Here is an 18,178-nt window from a genome sequence, read left to right as displayed (position 1 = left end):
GCTTGATAGCACTGTTGATAACCGCTTCCTTGACTTTACTGATGATGGAGAGTAGACTGATGGGGAGGTAATTGGCTGGGTTGGAGTTGTCCTGCTTTTTGTGTACAGGACATACCTGGGCAATTTTCCACATAGTTGGGTAGATGCCAGTGTTGTAGCTGTACTGGAACAGCTTGGCTAGGGGTGCGGCAAGTTCTGGAGCACGTCTTCAGAACTATTGCCGGAATATTGTCAGGGCCCACAGCCTTTGCAGTGCTTTCAGCTGTTTCTTGAAATCACATGGAGTGAATTGAATTGACTGAAGATTGGCACCTGTGATGCTGTGGACCTCCGGAGGAGGCCGAGATGGATTATCCACTTGGCACTTCTGGATGAAGATTGTTGCGAATACTTCAGCCTTACACTGGATTCCAGTGGAATGGAAGATGAAGATGCGGCACCCAAAGCCTGACCAACTATCATGTTACTGCTCAGGACACCATGGGACGCCCTAGCTCGAAGGTTCAATTAGTCACTCGGGCTGGATCAAAGTAACTATCACATCTCCTCTCAACCCCTCCTTTCCTGCACTTACACAAAGCAGTCCTGTAACCAGCCATCCACTCATTGTACATACCCCAGTTGATCTCAATTAATTTGTGTCTGCACATTTGTCATTAAGCAATTAAAAACTTGAGTTGGCACTTTCCATGCAAGAATGATAAACATGGGAGAGTGGGATAAATGAATAAATTTAATGTGAATAAAGGAATTAAATATGGTAGCACAACATTTTCATAAACATCCAAGCGCTTGGTGAAATGCTCAAGCTTTTCATTCACTTTTCCTAACTCTGACATGGTACAACCTCTGTGGCGAATATATCTGTCAACCCAATTAAGATGATTGACAAGTTAGTGTCCATAGTATTCACTGTTGTCATAAGGGCCTGCAGGGACTCATTAGTGTTGAAGTTCTTGGAGGAGGCTGTTGTATCCATGGAAAGCATCCCTGCAGTGGCTGACAACATAAATCCACTAATGCCTCTCCTTGCTGAGATTGTGGAAGGTGTGGCTGGAGAGCTGCCAGTGGTTTGAACATTATCTGCTAACCCTCTATCATTCGCTTTTTCATTGGCTGCTGGAGTTCAGTATCTGCATCCAGCTTGGAGAGGACTGCGTCCTCCAGAATGGACTCCCCCCACCACCACTCTGCTCGTGCTCACTTGTGAACTGTGAACTACCCCTGAAGTACACTATCTGCACAGTGACAGTGTGACAGTGCAGCATCAGAGGAATCAGTTCCTCTAAGTACTTTGCATCTGTATTTACCAAGGGTGTCACATAGGTTTACATAAGTTTAACAACACAGGAACAGGCCATTCGACCCAACCAGTCTATGCTGACTAAAAATTGATAAGGTATTATTAGAAAGGCTGGCTGTGCTTTTAAAGTTCATAAATCACCAGGACCAGGTCAGATGCACTGAGGATATTGAGGGAAGGACTGAAATTGCAGAGGCATTGGCCATAATCTTCCAATCCTCCTTAAATACAGGGATAGTACCATTGGAGTAGAGAATTGCAAATGTTCCACCTTTGTTCAAAAATGGTGTAAGGATAAATTCAGCAACTACAGGCCAGTCAGTTTAAAATCACTGTTGGGAGAGCTTTTAGAGCCAATAATCCAGGACAAAATTAACAGTCACATGGACTTGAGAAAGCCAGCACAGATTTGTTAAAGGCAAATTAACTAACTTGACTGAGTTTTTTTTAATGTTTAACAGAGAGGGTTGATGAGGGTAATGCGATCGACGGGGTGTACCCAGACTTCTAGAAGGCATTTGGTAAATTGCTATATAATAGATTTGCCAGCAAAATGGAAGCCCGTGAAGACAGTGGCAGCATGGATACAAAGTTGGCTGACTGACAGGAAACAGAGTACTGATGAAGGCTTGTTCTTTGGACTGGAAGTAGGCAAACAGTGGTGTTCGCCAGGAGCTGGTTGACTTGGTTGAACATGGCACGATTTCAAAATTTGGATGTATTGTGAACTGTGAGGAGGATAGTAGACTTCAAGAGGACATAGACAGGCCAGTAGAATGGGCAGAGAAATGTGAAGAGATACATTTTGGTAGGAAGAATGAGGAGAGGCAATATAAAATAAAAGGGTACAGTTCTAAAGGGGATGCAAGAACAGTGAAACCTGCGGGTACATGCGCACAAATCGTTGAAGGTGGCAGGACAGGTTGAGAAAGGTTAAAAAGGCATACGGGATCCTGGGATTTATAAATAGAGAGAGTACAAAGACAAAAAACCTATAGTGAATCTGTATAAAACACTGGTTCGGCCTCAACTGGAGTATTGTGTCCAGTTCTGGGCACCACACTTTAGGAAGGATGTGACAGGGTGAAGAAAAGATTGAGGAGGATGCTTCCAGGCTTGGGGAATTTCAGTTACGTGGACAGATTGGAGAAACTGGGGGTGTTCTCCTTAGATAAGATTAGATTAAGAGGCGATTTAATAGAGGTGTTCAAAATCATGAGGGATCTGGACAGAATAGATGGAGAGAAACTTACCGTAGGTGGAAAGGTTAAGAACCAAAGGACATCAATATAAGGTGAATGGCAAAAAAAACCCACCAGCAACTTGAGGAAAAACCTTTTATGCGCGAGTGATTAGGATCTGAGAGTGTTGTGGAAACAGATTTAATTGTGGGTTTGAAAAAGGAATTTGGTAAGCACCAAAAGAAAATAAATCACAGGGCTATGGGGAAAGGGTGGAGGAGAGGGACTAGCTGAATTGCAGAGAACTGATGTGGACACAATGAGTTGAATGACCTCCTGTGCTGTAACCATTCTATGTTCCTATGAGAAATTATCATCTGGAAATGGCACAGGCTGCTGTCTTAATTATGATAGGACTGGAGGAGAAAAGATTTGAATATGATTTAGTCAAGGAAAAGTAAAGATGTTTATTTGGTGCTGAAATTAAGTCAACATGACTTAGTCTTGTATGAACTGTTGATCAAAAGCATTTCCTGCTGGCACCATCAAGCGGTGAAGTCTCAATCTCCCCTCAGGGACACTGACATCTCACTTATCTCCAGGACCTCCTGCTCTCCAGTAATCATCTCCATGATCTGTGATGGACCATCTCCAGTCCTGTCCCTGCTGCCTCTGTTTTGTGCTCTTTTTTCCTGCAACAGGCACAGACCTATGAGTGCCTCTAAGACATGTTTTCACCTGATAGATGCAGTGCATTCAGTGAGGATGACTACAGGCAGATGCATAACAAGTAGAACCGTTGGCAGTTCCATTTGAGGTTGTTTGCTGAGAATCAGGGAAGTTGAGGCAGTAACAGTTTACATGAAGATTGGGGTAAATGGCAGTGGTGGAGGGGGGAAAGGGAAGTTGAGGCATTGAAATCGCACAATGCGTGCTGCTGAAAGTCAAGTGGATCTGAGGAGCCATGTGAGGCAGTATGAATGATAGGACAGAGTAAAGGGGAATGTGGGTGTTCTACAGTGTCTAGGTGAATCTGCACCAGTGCTCGCCTTTTCTGACCTGGTTAGGTTATTAAACTGCTTCACTGACTCCATATCCTCAGCACAACACTCCTGCTGCCCATCTCTTCACCATCAACCGCAGCTTTTTCGTTAGAGCAGCTATTTTTTCCTTCTCACTATTGCAGAATAGGACCTCCTTCCTCACTCTCACCTCATCTGTCAGTACATCAAGGGACACCTCACTAAAGCAACTAAATTTCATAAATCCACGATTCTGTCAAGTTCTCCAAATTTCATCTGTGTATTGGCCCTTTAAAGAGTTGAGGTAAAAATGCGACATGCAGGTTTGCGTCATGCCCACTTGTGGAGATGTGAAAGCCAGAAATAAAATGATGTCGTGGCATCCCTGTTGAAACTGCACCTCATCTTTGGTGTTTTGCTCCCACTATTGCCCTCTTCCCCACTCAGATCCTGTCTCCGTGTTTATAATAACCTCTGCATCAACATAGGTTAGATAGGTATTTGAATTATTGCAAAATATAAGAAACGGGATGGGCACATGGGATTTGGATTACTGCATGTGTGGATGATAAACACCAATATGAACTGGTTTGGCTGAAATGCCTTTCTACAGAATGGTTAATCTCCATGTAATACCAGATTGTACACTATAAGAAACAGCTTGCAGGCAGACATTTTGTGTAGATTTCTTCCCGTTCCACTTTAAATTTCTCTTTAATTTAACTCTCTGTATTGAGTAGTTTATAATCTAATCTCTTTAATGTCATTTTTTTTTTCAACTTCCTCAGCTTTGTTTTAATGGTGCAAACTCCAGGTACATGGTCGCTTCTGCAGTTGGCACCTGGGTAGGTCTTTGCTTGTTGAACTGCGTTTCAGAATCTGCTGTTTGTTGCCATGTAGTCAATTTGATTTCTGGTCATGTAACCAGGACTTTTCCAGGTTTATTTCCTTCTTGGACGCTCCTTGAACCAGGTACTGAGAATAACCTGAGCATTTGCTGTACACTAATCGTTTCAAACCATTTCGAACAGCTTGAAGACCAAGGAGACCATTAAACACAGAAGATGTTCAAAGCATCATCAAAAAGCACCATTCCAATTAAAGAAAAGAGAAAGAAACAAAAATGAATGACAGATGAAATATTGGACCTCATAGAGCACAGAAGGAAGGTAAAGCTAACAGATCAATGGAAATATTAGGAATTAGATGAAAGGATCAGACCAAAATGGCTTGAAGAGAAGGAAAATGGTTGAACAACAAACGTGAAGGAATAGGAAAATGTAAAGACAGAGACTCAAGAACAATGCACGAAGATATTAGGGAAATCACAGGAACATTTGGGTGTGCAAGTGGCAGATGCATCAAAGGGAGACATGGGGAAGCTATCATGAAAAGGGACCCAAGTGCTTGCAATATGGACTGAATGCAAACAGGATTTAACTGAGGACAACAGAAAAGAAGAAAAGCCAACAATTAAGAAAAAATATAGGTGGTCCAAAGATCATTAAAGACAAAGTAAGAGCAGCAGTGATTCAGATGAAAAACAGTAAAGGCAAAGGCCCAGATGAAATGCTCACCAAACAAATTAAAAGTTTAAAAGATTTGGAGTAGACAAACTGACTCATCTTTAATGAAGTTTACGACACGGGAGAAATTCCAGAAGACTTAAATAAATCAATATTTATTGCGCTCCCTAAAAAGACCAGAGCAATCGAAAGTGAGCCCCATAGCACTATCAGTCTGATGAGTCACATTACTAAAATCCTTCTTTGAGCACTGATGAATAGGGCCTGGAGCAAGATAAAGCCGGAAATTTCAGCTCTTCAGTGTGGTTTGTAGAAGCTAGAGGAGCAAGAAATACTATCTTTATGATACGTATGCTATCAGAAAGAGCCATAGAGATGAAAAAAGATGCACAGTATTCATATGTTTTATTGATCATAGGCATTTGATAAGGTGAAACATGAGCTGATGAGCATGTTAGAGTCTCCTGACCTCAATGGTAAGAATCTTAGAATGATAAGAAATCTTTATTGGAAACAAACTGCGGCCGTAAAAAGTTGATAACGATCTAAGTGATTTTGTGAAAATTAAAAGTAGGGTCAGACAGGGGTTGTTTTCTCCCCAGATTTATTCAACTTGTATAGTGAAAATATTCTTAGAGAGATTGCAGACCTTCCTGGATTATTAGTTGGAGGTTACAGCTAGTTAATCAAGATATGCTGATGACATCGCTCTTATTGCCGACTCTGGAGAGATACTGCAGAAGATTTTGGATTGAGTAGTGAGGGAAAGTGAGAAGAAAGGACTGAGCATAAATTGAAAGAAAACAAAATGTCTAGTAGTGTCCAAAAAGAGAATCATACTAGAATGTAAGATCACAGCAAAGAATGAAAAGGTCAAACAGGTAGACAAATTTTGTTAACTAGGAAGTATGTCAGCATCGGATGGAAAGTGCGACCAAGAAATAAGATGAAGGATTGGAATGGCCAAAGATGCATTTTAAAAAATTAAAAAGATTATGATCAACTCAAAAATAGTCATGAAAACAAAGCCGAGAATCCTGGAATGCTACATCACACCAATTTTGACATATAGAGGCGAGTGTTGGATGATCAGTGAAATAATGTAGAGAAGAATTGAGGCTGCAGAGTTGTGGTTTTTGAGGCATATAATGAAGATGGACAAGTCACACTACCAACGAAGAGGTGCTGGTTAAATCTGGGACCAAAAGACTCCTGCTGATCAAGATCAGGAAGAGACAGTTAGAATTTCTTGGGCACGTAATGCGAAATCATGATTTAGAAATTCTGATGCTGATGGGAAAGATCGATGGTAAAAGAGATAGAGGTGGACAAAGAACAGTCTTTCTAAAGAGCTTCACCAACTGGATGAATGTACCACCAACGAAGGTGATCCAGGCCTCCAGAGCAAGATGAACGTGGAGATCCATGGTTGCCAATGTCCTCTTAGGGCCAGGGCCCAGGGTGGGGGTGTTGGTGCAGATGGTGCCAAACATCAGGCTCGGGAGCTATGGGAAGCCCTGGCTCAGTGTTTTAAACAGAGTTGTCAGGTTGCCCATCCTAAGCAACCAGAGTTTGAGACTTGAAAGATCGGCTTAAAAGTTCTGATTTTTTTTAAAGCCGGTCTGTCAGTGTCTGCTTCACTAGTTGCTTCCAATCTTCAGGCAGCTTCATGATTCTGATTTTTTTTTTTGTAAAGCCCATCAGAAAACCATGAAGCTGTCCAAAGATCAGCAGCAGTTTCCATGAACATGAAAGAAAAATGTTGAAAAATGGCAAGTGAAATCCCTGTAATTTGAGAACCAATTGAATGCTGTGTGTGTGTGGAAGGTAGGTTGGGGGGGTGGTAAGATGTTGGAGGGAGAGGTTGAGGGGGGTGGGGGGATGTTAGAGAGGTGTTGGGAGGGGGGGCGTTGAGGGTGGGGGGAATTCATGCACCCAGGTAGAGGAAAGTGGCCTTCTAGTTCTACAGAATGGAAAAGGGCTTGTGCAGTTTATCTGGGTTGGACGTATTGAATCTTTCCTCCCAATATGAATTTATTGTCACCGTGTCCATATCGTGCAATGTGCAGAACATGTGAATGATGCCTAAGGCAGTCACTGAAATAAGTGATATCGTCTGCACAATATTATAAATAACTAATGGGATATTTTCCTGTCAAATTAACAATATTGCACAATGCTGTTAAAGTAAAATTTGTACTCTGGTTTGTTTAATAGTTGCTGTGGGATCACCTATAGGGTGCACACAAACTAATATTGCATTATATCGTTGCTGCTCTTTAATATTAATGACCCATGCTGCATATATAATTGGACAATATTTGGAACCAGATGCCAACAATGAGTGTTTTCATTTTACTAGGACCTTTGTTATGATCCCAGATTATGTTACGACTGGACAAGCCAGGTTCCAGGGTGGAACTTGGCTTGATAGATCCTAACTTTTATTTTTGTTTGGATGTGTGGAGAGTGGCTACTGAACAGAGTCACAGGAGTCAGCTGATGAACTTTTAACAAAAGAATAAAACATTTATTAAACAGGAAAAGGCAAACTATATTACAATATTCATTCACCCACAACTAGAGATAGGAATTAAAATGAAGAAGAAAAAGTGCGCTTATGACAGGTTCAGGTAGAAAATACAGTTGAGAATCAAGAGGAATATAGAAGGTTGAGGGGAGGTGAAAAAGCACATTGGAGAAGCGAAGAGAGATTATGAGAGAAGACTGGCAGCCAACATAAAGGGGAATCTCAAAGTCTCCTATAGGCATATGAATAGTAAAAGGGTGGTAAAAGGAGCAGGGCCGATTAGGGACCAAAAATGGAATTTACACATGGACAAAGGGGCCATGGCTGAGGTATTAAATGAATAGGTTGCATCCGTCTTTATCAAGGGGGTATATGGCTACCCAGGCCATGGTGACAGATGAGCAAACTCTGTCACTAGAAGGGTTCAAAATTGATAAGGAGGAAGTGTTGAATAGATTGTTGGCACTTAAAGTTGACAAGGCACTGGGACCAGACAAGATGCATGCAAGGATATTGAAGGAAGTGAGAATAGAAATTGCAGGGGCACTGGCCATAATCTTTCAGTCTTTCCTAGACTCAGGGGAGGTGCCAGAGGACTGGAGAATTGCAAACATTATGCCCTTGTTTAAAAAAGGTTGTAAGGATAAGCCCAGCAATTGCAGGTTAGTCAGTTTAACTTCAGTGGTGGGCAAAATTCTAGAAATAATTATTTGGTATAGAATTAATAGTCACATGGAGAAATACGGGTTGATAAGGAGGAGCCAACATGGATTTCTAAAGGGGAAATCGTGTTTAACTAACTTACTGGAGTTTTTGAAGAGGTTTGAAGAGGTAACAGAAAAGGTCAATGAGGGTAATGCCGTTGATGTGTACATGTACTTTCAAAAGGCATTTGATACAGTGCCACACAACAGACTTGTGAAGAAAGTTATTGCTCATGGAATAAAAGGGACAGTAGCAATGTGGATACAAAACTGGCTGAAAAATAGGAAGCAGAGAGTTATGGTCAATGGATATTTTTCGGGCTGGAGGAAGGTTTGTAGTGGAGATCCCCAGGGGTCAGCATTGGGACCCTTGCTTTTCCTGATATATATTAATGATCTAGATCTTGGTGTGCATGGGACAATTTCAAAGTTTGCGGATGATATGGAGTTTGGGGGTGTTGTAAACTGAGAGGAGGGCAGTGTAGAACTTCAAAAGGACATAGACAAGTTGGTGGGGTGGGCAGATGGGTGGCAGATGAAGTTCAATGTGGAGAAGAATGAGGTGATGCATTTTGGTAGGAAGAACATGGACAGACAATTTAAAATAAGGGGTGAAATTTTGAAGGGGGTACAGGAGCACAAAGACCTGGGTGTATATGTGCATAGATCATTGAAGGTGGCAGGACAGGTGGAAAGAGCAGTTAATAAAGCATATAGCGTCCTAGGCTTTATTAATAGGGGTATAGAGTACAAGAGCAATGATGCTATTTATATAAGACACTTGTTAGACCTCAGCTGGAGTATTGTGTACAGTTCTGGGCACCACATGATAGGAAGGATGTGAACACACTGGAGAGAGTGCAGAAGAGGTTTACAAGAATGGTTCCAGGGATGAGAAACTTCAGCTATGAGGATAGATTGGAGGGGTTCGGACTGTTCTCCTTGGAGAGAAGAAGGCTAAGAGGAGATTTTACAGAGATGCTCAAAATCATGAGGGGGTTGGACAGAGTAGATAGGGAGAAGTTCATACCGATCGTAAAAGGATCAAGAACGAGAGAGCATGGGTTTAAATTGATTTGCAAAAGAAGCAAATGTGATATGACAAAAATCTTCTTCACACAATTAGTGGTTTGGGTCTGGAATGCACTGCCTGGAAGTGTAGTGGAGGCAGGTTCAATCGAGGCATTCAAGAGGGCATTATGTGATTATTTGAAGAGAAACAATATGCAGAGGTATGGGGAAAAGGCAGGGCAATGGCACTAGGTCATAATGCTCATCTGGAGAGCCGGTGCAGACACAATGGGCTGAATGGCCTCCTTCTGTGCCGCTAAAATCCTGCGATTCTGTGAACTACACCTTTAAAAATGTATACAGACTTGTAAGGATAACACAAGTTACAAAAGCTATCTTATATTCTAATGCTCACAATAAGTACGCAGTCCATGTAAACCAATAGCTGACCTGCGGTCAGACACACCACTCTCTGAAACCAAGTGACAGATGTAACCCCGAACAGATGCTATGGATCTCTCCTCAACTCCCCCAGACACACTGTCACACTGTGAGCCAACCGGTCTCACTGAACTCCGTCTGTCACACGAGTTTCCAATCTTGAAGAACTCATTTGGAATCTTCTCCCAAATGATGCTTTCTCTCAGACCATCCACAAGGGTCCACCTCCAGGATTTCAAACTCTCCTTCCAATGTTACCCGCCCCCTGGATTGCCACTGGCATCCAGGCTCCCTTCCACGCACTCTCTCTCACTGACTCAGCCATGCCAACAGAACACCACTTTCACAGCCCTGTAGTAAAGAGTTACAGACCTTGGGCTGTCCCCTTGTATGCCTGGCTTCTCACAAGCTATTTTTCTTTTAAGTCTGCTTCCTGCAGCTTTCTTCTCTTTGAGCTTGGAGCCCTCCTCTCTGCTGTTTAATTTCACTTCGACAGAACAGGACCTTTTCCAGATTCCTGTCCTTGTCCTTTGACTAGACTATCCTCTTAGGACCTTTCCTGTTCCACTCCCCCGGATTTGGGCACTTTCTTCTTTAGTTCCTGGAATCTGCCCCTGCAGTTACCTCACCTGTGTCCGCTTCTCCTGGCAGCTGGCTTCAAATTTAGCTTGGCTATGTATGTGGTAATCAGCAGAAGGTTCTCTCTCCCATGTCTAATTTGATGCTGTGAGACTTCAGCCTTGTGGGATTTTTAATGAATTGGATAATTGGGACCCCTCTGGAAATTTATATAAAAGGTGCAGGTGGCAATTCCAGTTTATATGTGCATACCTGTCATGATTTTAATATATAGTGTCAACTTGAATCTTCCCCAAATTTATTGGTGTTTTAAGTGTAAATTCTTATGGAGTCAATGTAGAGGACTCCCAGTGCAAGTCCCTCCCAGCTGTATATCTGGGCCAGAAGTGAACCAGATGAGTAATGACAATTTGGTAGTTCCATGGTCACCATTACTGAGACTCACTTTTAATTCCAGATTTCTTAATTGAATTTTAATTCCACCATGTTTGGTGGGATTCCCACCTGGCCATGGCAGGATTTGAAACTATGTCCCCAGAGCATTAGCCTGGGCCACTGCATTACTAGCCCAGTGACATTACCATTGTGCCATCATCCCCCTGATGTCTTGGCCGCTGCTCTGCTCTCCCACAAATGGCCTAACTGATGGTAGTTCGTTGTGTTGAGAGTGGCAGGCAAAAGCTGTGCCGTCTATTTTTCAGCAGGATTGGATGATGCTACTCTGTGTGTGACCTGTTTTGATGATTCATGTATCCGAATTTCCTCTTCAGTGCCTTGCGGCTTTCCTACCTGCAGAACGGCGGCAGTGATCAGCTGATCCTCGTCCAACTACATGACCTCTTGGCTGAAGCTCTGCAACTGGAACAGAGGGTGAAGCACCCAAGAACTCATCGGAAAGAGAGGAAGCACAGTATGGTTGTGTGGAAGTTTGTTTAGTAATGGTGCTAGTGTATGGGAAAGAAATTCATGCCTGTGAGGAGCATTGCCAGTCTGTTGTGCTAGTGTATATATCAATCAATGTATATCCCCTACCAACCAGCACAACAGGCAGCTTGACCTTTGAACAAAGGAGCACATTGTTATTTTCAGATCATGATCAGGCCCTTCTGTTGTTACTATTACCCTTTCTGAATTGTTTCCCTTGCAAATGGACAGAAATGAGAATTTGCCAAGTTGACTATGAAAACAATATGTTCTTAATCTAGGTGTTTTACATCTGTAACATGAAATGGTGGAAGGTGCATAATTCAACAACAAATTGTTCCTAAAAATGGAAGTGAGGCACCTGAGTTCTGTCAGATGCTACAATATTGAAGCTTTTTAATAGCTCAAAATGGCTGGGAAAGTAGGTTGGGAAAAGAATAATCTGGGTGGCATAAGGATTATTTCATTGGAGTAGTAATCCAAAACTGGATTGATAATCTAAAGAATATGAGTTCAAATCCCAACATGGCAGGTTAAAAATTCAAATTCAAGTAAAAATAAAACCTGGAAACAAAAGGTTGGTGCCAGTAAAGTGACCATGTAGCTATCAGATTGTTGTAAATCCCAATGTCCTTCATGTTCACAAATGTCCTTTATGGAGGTAACCCTACCACCCTTACCTGTATGTAACTCCAGATCCTAAACAAGTCAACATTTGCGTCCCACAGTGCAGTTGGGAGCCTGATTTAAATTTAACACCAGCTGGACTGCTGGCTGGGTTTTCCAGGGCTCGGCAGCTAAATGAAGATGAGACCAGATGCCTGCAGAGATAATGATTTACAGAGCCCTGCGTGTGATCTGGGAGGAGGCACGAGTATTCCCTCCAGACCCTAGGGCAGGGTTGGGGAACCTTTTTCCTTTTATGGGCCATTCACACATAGACAAAATCAGTCGCAGACCACACACACTCAAAAATCAAACTTAATGTTGTTTCTTTTAGAGAGAATACGGAAATGTTAAACTCACCCGCTGTTTTAATGCGATGGCTGAATTTGAATATTATGTTGTTAAATATTATTATAGCAATTTAGCTGACGCTTTTATCCAAAGCAAACTCTTAATGACGATGATAGCTATGTTGAAGGTGCTACTGTCATAGGTCTCTATTTTTAGAAATCTTGCTGCAGGCCGATGAAATTGAACAACGAGCTGAATCCGGCCAGAGGCTCCGTAGGTTCCTCGGCCCTGCCCGAGGGCAAACCTTCTGCCTTTCTTCGGTGCTGCAATCTGACCACTGTCCCCCGACCTGCAATCCCGAGCCTTCTGCCCTGTGATCTGCCAACCGTTCCCCATCAGCCTGCGATTTCTCCCTCCTGATTGCTGCCCTGAGCTCCCCCATTCAAATCCACGATCTTTCCCGGTTGCTGGGAACCACCCTCAACTGTGGTCTTCTACTGCTGGCTTTCCCGCCTGGACTAAAGAAATGAAAATGAGGTCCTGGCATTAGATTTGGCAGGACCTCCATGCCCCTGGGGTACCTCGGTTCCTCCCCACCTTCTTCCTAAGTATCAGGAGCCCACCTCTTGTATTTAATTAACATTTATTGAAATTTGCATTTGAACAGACTCCATCTTTATTAATAGGGGAACAACACAATACACTTAAACGCAATTTGGATTCGGAGCTGATCTCGCTGGAGGTAGAAAACCAACGGCTAGAAGACGAAATTCTCAAGTTGCAGTTAAAACGACAAAGGAACCGCGGAAGTCAAAAACCACTGAAGACTTCCTTCAGCCAAAGGCTAATGTTATCAAGTAAGCTTCTCAAAGTATTCATCAGGATTCATTCATTTATTGAATCCTAAAAAGCAAGCACACTGCAGTTTTATTGTATTTGTAACAGGGCAGGTTAGATATAAAAACTTAACTAGCATCGATTTCTGTACAGGTGTTCTACGATATTGAGAAAGTGTGTGGGATATACTTCTGATTGTACCTAAACTGATTGGATTTTCTGTGACATGCCAGTTTAGCAGTTTAAAGAAAGAGCTTGTATTTATTTCATTTCACACCGTCAGGATGTACCAAAGTGTTTTATAGACAATTAATTACTTTGGAAATGTAGTCATGGCAGCCAATTTGCACACAGCAAGATCCCAGAAACAATAATGTGTCAATGACCTTGTCATCTGTTTTTGTGATGTTGGTTGGGGGACACCAGTGAGCAATCCCTGGCTCTTGCATAAATTAGTGCCACAGGTTCTTTTACGTCCAACTGAGAGGGCAGGCTTTGTTTATTATCTCATCTGAAAGACAGTACTTCCAATAGTGCAGCATTCCCTAAGTACGGCACTGAATTGTCAGCCTCGGTTTTTGATCTCAAATCCTGGAGTGGGATTTGGACCCACAGCCTCCTGACTCAGGCAAGAGTGTTACCAACCGAGTCACAATTGAACTTTATGGCAAGGTAATTAAGAGGTCCCAGAGTGTCTGGTGGAGGCCATTTGGTGTAAAGGTACCATCGCTAACCCTGAGTCAGAAGCTCTGGGTTTGAGTTCCACCCCGGGACTTGAAGAAAGGTGCATTCCTAGCGTGGTTGATTATCAACTTGCAAATTCTTCCAATACGTCAATGGCAGGCGATGAAAGCAGGAGAGTCTTCTGCTGAGCCAGAACCTGCAGAAGGCCATGCAAGCTACTGCACTACCTTGCCAAGCATAACCATGGACCAACACATGGAAGTCCATGGTTGCCAAAGCCCTCTTAGGGCATGGTACCTGAAGAGAGAGGGAGTGTGTCTGGTTCAGCGAGTAAAATGCCACATTGGTGCAAGAGGAGAAGGTATGTCTCAATCCCAATGGAGTTTGAAGTTAAAGCATATTATTGAGGCAGAAGGAGAAGGAGTTTTACACTCACCTCCAAATGCTTGATGCAGACACCTATGAGATAAGACTTCTGGTCAAGATGGAGAGTGACGTAGTTGATTCTGAGACTAGGGTCCTGAATCTTAATAAAGGAAACTACGATGGTATGAGGTGCGAGTTGACTATGATGGATTGGGAAATGTTACTTAAAGGGATGATGGTGGATAGGCAATGGCAAACATTCAAAGAGCACATGGGTGAACTGCAACAATTGTTTATTCCTGCTTGGCACAAAAGTAAAATAGAAAAGCTGGCCAAACCATGGCTTACAAGGGAAATTAGAGATAGCATTAGATCTAAGGAAGAGGTATATAAATTGGCCAGAAAAAACAACAGACCTGAGGATTGGGAGCACTTTAGAATTCAGCAAAGGAGGACCGAGGGATTGATCAAGAAGGGAAAAATAGAGTACGAGAGTAAACTTGCAGGGAACGTAAAAACTGACTGTAAAAATTTCTATAGGTATGTGAAGACAAATGTAGGTCCCTGTTGCGGAAAACGGAGTGAATACTCAGACCCAGGAGGTTTGTCTCGGAAGTCTTTATTGAATCATGATATCATGGAGAGCCCAGCAGCATACAACGGAGCTAGCCGGCACTCTGGGGAAGCATCAGAGTACACACGTAGTTATAGTAAAAGCGTGTGTAATTAATAACATTGAAATTTTATCTTTGGCATGCATACAATTGTTCTGTCTTAGTTTATAATTACGCAAAAACCTTGAGTAGTTACACAAAACCTTGAGTAGCCCATCTGGCGACTAGTCATCTGGACAGACAACAGATAGCATGACTAGGCCCTGTCTCATGTGCTGATAACAGACATCCTAACTTTGTTTCAAGGACTCTTGGTAGTTTGATTATGATACTTGTTTTTCTTCTGTCACAATAGCTGACAGCACAGGTTTGTCTGCTACTGGTGCAAGGAGACTTCATTGTAGTATTCCACTATGGTTTAACCACTTAACCCTTTGTTATTCTGTAGATGTATTTTATTCTCCCACAGTCCCTTACAGTCAGAAACAGGGGAATTGATAATGGGGAACAAAGAAAAGGCTGACGAACTAAATACATACTTTGGTTCTGTCTTCACAAAGGAGGACACAAATAACATACCAGAAATGTTGGGGAACACAGGGTTTAGTGAGAGGGAGGAACTGAAAGAAATCAGTATTAGTAGGGAAATGATGTTGGAGAAATTGATGGTATTGAAGGCTGATAAATCCTCAGGGCCTGATAATCTACATCCCAGAGTACTTAAGGAAGTGGCCCTAGAAATAGTGGATGCACTATTCCAAGATTCTATGGACTCTGGAACAGTTCCTACAGATTGGAGGGTAGCTAATGTAACCCCACTATTTAAAAAGGGAGGTAGAGAGAAAACAGGGAGTTATAGACCAGGCAGCCTGACGTCGGTAATTGGGAAAATTCTAGAGTTCATTATAAAAGATTTAATAGCTGAGCACGTGGAAAACAGTGGCAGAATCTGACAGAGTCAGCATGGATTTATGAAAGGGAAATCATGCTTGACAAATCTACTGGAATTTTTCGAGAATGTAACTAGTAGAGTTGATGAGGGGGAGCCAGTGGATGTGGTTTATTTGGACTTTCAGAAGGCTTTCGACAAAGTCCCACATAAGAGATTAGCGTGTAAAATTAAAGCACATGGGATTGGGGGTAGTGTATTGAGATGGGTAGAAAACTGGTTGGCAGACAGGAAACAAAGAGTAGAAATAAACAGGTCTTTTTCCAAATGGCAGGCAGTGATTAGTGGGGTACTGCAGGGATCGGCGCTGGGACCCCAGTTATTCACAATATATATTAATGACTTAGGGAGCTAAATGTAATATCTCCAAATTTGCAGATGACACAAAGCTGGGTGGGAGGGTGAGCTGTGAGGAGGATGCAGAGATGCTTCAGGGTGATTTGGACAAGCTGAGTGAGTGGGCAAATGCATAGCAGATGCAATATAACGTGGATAAATGTGAGGTTATCCACTTTAGTAGCAAAAACAGGAAGGCAGATTATTATCTGAATGGCTATAAATTGAGAGAGGGGAATGTGCAATGAGACCTGGGTGTCCACGTACACCAGTCGCTGAAGGTAAGCATGCAGGTGCTGAAGTTAAGCATGCAGGTGCAGCAGGCGGTAAAGAAGGCAAATGGTATGTTGGCCTTAATAGTGAGAGGATTCGAGTACAGGAGCAGGGATGTCTTGCTGCAATTATACAGGACCTTGGTGAGACCACACTTGGAATATTGTGTGCAGTTTTGGTCTCCTTATCTAAGGAAGGATGTTCTTGCTATAGAGGGAGTGCAGCGAAGGTTTACCAGACTGATTCCTGCGATGGTGGGACTGATATATGAGGAGAGCTTGAGTCGGTTAGGATTATATTTGCTGGAGTTCAGAAGAATGAGGGGGGATCTCATAGAAACCTATAAAATTCTAACAGGACTAGACAGGGTAGATGCAGGTAGGATGTTCCAGATGGTGGGGGAGTCCAGAACCAGGGGTTCTGGATATGGGGTAGACCATTTAGGACTGAAACGAGGAGAAATTTCTTCACCCAGAGAGTGCTGAGCCTGTGGAATTCGCTACCACAGAAAGTAGTTGAGGCCAAAACATTGTATGTTTTCAAGAAGGAGTTATATATGGCTCTTGGGGCGAAAGGAATCAAAGGATATGGGGAGAAAGCGGGAGCAGGCTATTGAGTTGGATGATCAGCCATGATTGTAATGAATGGCGCAGCAGGCTTGAAGGGCCGAATGGCCTACTCCTATTTTCTATGTTTCTATGTCCCGAGCATTAACCCAATTTGCTTTGAGAAGGGCATAAACCATTGTAATTGAACGTTAAAATGTCATTTTTAGTAGATGGAGATGAAAATGATCAACCACAGCTGACTCAGAAAGATAGCAATCAGAAAATGAGGGCTCTAAAGACTGAGATTGACCTCTTGAAACAAGAGATAGAGATTCAGCGCCTTCAGCGTCGCATGAGGACCCCAAAGACACGAGACCATCCTGATGCTACAGCTCACACTCCTCCGTTCCTGCCAATGGTAAGAGCAGATTGTGACCAGAAGTTGCAGCTTAGGGGACCAAACAGATTTGCTTGCCTTATGTGGTTCTGAGCATTAAAGGCAGGAAGATTGTTTCCAGTGGTTCAAAAGTATTTTGGGGCATTGATGGGCCATAGGTAGAAGATGAAAATATCAGAGGTTTAGAACAGGAAATGTGAGGAATTCATTAGGGTTAATGGTTGAGGCGTGTTAACATTCAAAATTAGATATGGATAGATGGATGAAGGAGAAGAGAATGAAGAGGCACAGGGTGGGTAATGTGATGAGGACTGTTTACACAACTAGAGGGTAAGTGCAGACAGGTTAACTTGACTGTTTGGCCTGCTTGCATGTTGTAGCATCTATGTATTGTTATTCAGCCTTTATATGTTTCCAGTCTTCATTTATATGTCAAAATTTAATGAAAAGACCAGTGTGTAGTATTTTAGATGTATTTTTTAAATGAGGATACGAAGTGTGTGTGATCAGGGCAGGGAAGAAGGCTAGGGGCTTGGACGTGATGTCTTCATGATCAGATTTATCTTGTGACATTCATTGTTCAAACATGAAGAATGGGAGCTCGGAAAAAGTGCTGGCAGGTTGCTGCTAATTATGAATCATTGCCTTCAGTGGGGGGTAGGGAGAAAAGATAGGTTTATTAATGGTAAAAATATTGGACCACCTTCTCATATTGAAAACCATAAAGTAGCTAATAGTGGCTCACAGCTTTGCATTAAGATGGGCCACCTGGAGTAAACCTGGACAGATATGACGTCGAGTGAAACATACGGCTTTCCACTATTTCCTCCTCTGGGACAGGACTGAAGGAACAGAATTCTGTAGCTTCTCTCAGGGTCCCATGAGAAGGATTGCTTCTTAATCCAGCTCCCATTGATTATAGGCTCACAACAGAAAGCTACATGGTCACAATGTGACACAAACTTAGTACTCTCATTCTTAAACATAAGGATGACC

At 42.5% G+C, this 18,178-nt stretch overlaps 1 protein-coding gene across 4 annotated transcripts in view; it reads left to right on the top strand.

Moving 5' to 3' along the window:
• LOC144698493 (coiled-coil domain-containing protein 17-like) overlaps window positions 1-18,178 on the top strand; it is a 77,844-nt gene that overhangs the window by 35,419 nt on the left and 24,247 nt on the right. For all 4 annotated transcript variants that reach the window (XM_078570445.1, XM_078570436.1, XM_078570450.1 and 1 more), the window contains 3 exons: window positions 11,068-11,207; window positions 12,865-13,035; window positions 17,013-17,203. In XM_078570445.1, the coding sequence (XP_078426571.1) occupies window positions 11,068-11,207; window positions 12,865-13,035; window positions 17,013-17,203 (502 nt within the window). The remainder of the gene's footprint in view (window positions 1-11,067; window positions 11,208-12,864; window positions 13,036-17,012; window positions 17,204-18,178) is intronic.

The sequence above is a fragment of the Cetorhinus maximus genome, chromosome 2 (assembly GCF_964194155.1).
Source record: "Cetorhinus maximus chromosome 2, sCetMax3.hap1.1, whole genome shotgun sequence".
NCBI classification, from domain to species: Eukaryota; Metazoa; Chordata; class Chondrichthyes; order Lamniformes; family Cetorhinidae; genus Cetorhinus; species Cetorhinus maximus.
This window is presented reverse-complemented; position numbering and strand designations above follow the sequence as displayed.